The sequence below is a fragment of the Thermobia domestica genome, chromosome 17 (genome assembly GCF_964235325.1).
Source record: "Thermobia domestica chromosome 17, izTheDome1.hap1.1, whole genome shotgun sequence".
In the NCBI taxonomy this organism is placed as follows: Eukaryota; Metazoa; Arthropoda; class Insecta; order Zygentoma; family Lepismatidae; genus Thermobia; species Thermobia domestica.
The window spans coordinates 85,711,448-85,713,102 of record NC_137470.1 but is presented as its reverse complement, the minus strand read 5'-3'; the positions used below and the strand labels follow the sequence as shown (position 1 = coordinate 85,713,102).

The 1,655-nt window shown below is 36.6% G+C and overlaps 1 protein-coding gene across 1 annotated transcript; it reads left to right on the top strand.

The window, feature by feature from the left end:
• The first annotated feature begins 337 nt into the window (after positions 1-337).
• On the top strand, positions 338-913 carry LOC145674079 (cyclic di-AMP synthase CdaA-like). The gene has a single exon (XM_081743900.1). It carries the CDS (start codon positions 338-340, stop codon positions 911-913), a length of 576 nt encoding a protein of 191 aa, XP_081600026.1.
• Positions 914-1,655: the final 742 nt, after the last annotated feature.

The following is a 1,655-nucleotide window of genomic DNA, read 5'->3' as shown; positions in this document are numbered from 1 at the left end:
TCAGCTAAGACCGTTTAAAATAAAAAAATATTCCTTTTTCTAGCCATCTTTTCTGTTATAGTTTGCTTGAGTTCAAACTCTATTAAATAACTCTAAGATGTAAAAAATGTGTGCGCTTTTTCATAGCTTTACTTCTGTCTTTGAAATATTAGTAATTGCTTTGGTGGTTAATTATTTGCTTATGTTTTTCTGGAATACGCGCTCTATGGATGTGGCTATTAACTGTTTTACTTGCTTTTGATTTAGCTACTTAGCTAAATTACCCGATATTACATAGAATCATAGGATTGTTAAGCAATACAGCTTTATTGGGACTGCTCATCATCTTTCAACCGGAATGTGTGTAGCTTTATCTAAGCTCAGTCCCAAAGGACGTCGGTATAAGGAAGTAACGGAATTTGATAAGCTTTTAGACCAATTTGGGACTTCTGTATATCGTCTTGCAGCAAAAAGACTGGGAGCTCTCATTTTGCTAGAAAACGAAGATTCTCTAGATGACTTTTCCAGAAAACCTTTACAGCTGAATGCAACTTTTCCTTCAGAGTTACTGGAATCTATTTTCGATACAAATCCTTTGCACGATGGCGCAGTGATTATTCGTAATACGACTATTTTTGCCGCTTGTGTGATTCTGCCTCTTGCTGAAGATAGCCTACAACTCACCAGATCCATGGGTACACGACATAGAGCAGCTTTAGGAGCAAGTCAATTGACAGATGCTCTGATTGTCATTGTATCTGAAGAAGCGGGCAGAGTTTCTATAGTGAATAAAGTTTTTCGAGAAAAATTGCAAGAAACTACTTACGAGGTTCAAAAACTTACATCTTCAGAGATTCGCGATATTTTACAATTATCCGGTTCTCATGCAAAATCTCTTGTCGTCGAAGAGTGTAAAGAATCTAATAATAACTAAGAGGTCTCACAACTTGGTCAAATTCATATAGGAGCATCTCAGGATTATCCTAATCTATTCGATCGGGTTGTGGTTTTAATGGATCGAAAAAGAAACTTTGATCTATATGAACTTATGTCTCTAATGATTCTTGATACAGCGATTGCCCCTTCCTTAAAAGAAGACCTAGATCGCCTAAAAATGGGACATTTATTCCGAATAATTTTTCCAAAAGAAGCTACTATTTTTGAGAGAAGTGAAGCTTTTTACAAATTTCTTCTAGAAGAATTGCTTAACAAAATGATTGAAAAAGCACCGCACATGAGAGAAACATTTCATGAATACTTTCATCAAATGCAAAAAACTGGAATTTTACCAGGAAAAATCCCTTATAAGGTTCAAGGTCTTGCTCATGAAGTGCAAAAAATAGGAGGACGTCATCTTACAGCTGCAATTACAGGTGCCTTTACAAATCAAGAGGATTTATATCAACGAACCGCCTCAATGCTTTCAATGGGTATGATCTCTGAAGAAATGAAAACTAAGTTTCAAATTAACAAGGTCGGGGGCCCTGTTTGGGATTACTGTTCCGGAGCTGCTGATAGCATCTATACCCAAATGCTTACACAAGAAGATACGATTTCTGATGGCTTTGATGTAAGCCACTTAGATTATCAGAGCAAAGTACGCATTTTAATTTCTCTTAAGGCTTTAGAATCTGGGACATACCAATGCCGTGAAAACAGCTTTGGGAGTAGATGTG

Bases quoted from the DNA above. Each gene is read 5' to 3' on its own strand.
- LOC145674079 (XM_081743900.1), top strand. From the start codon at position 338: ATGTGTGTAGCTTTATCTAAGCTCAGTCCCAAAGGACGTCGGTATAAG.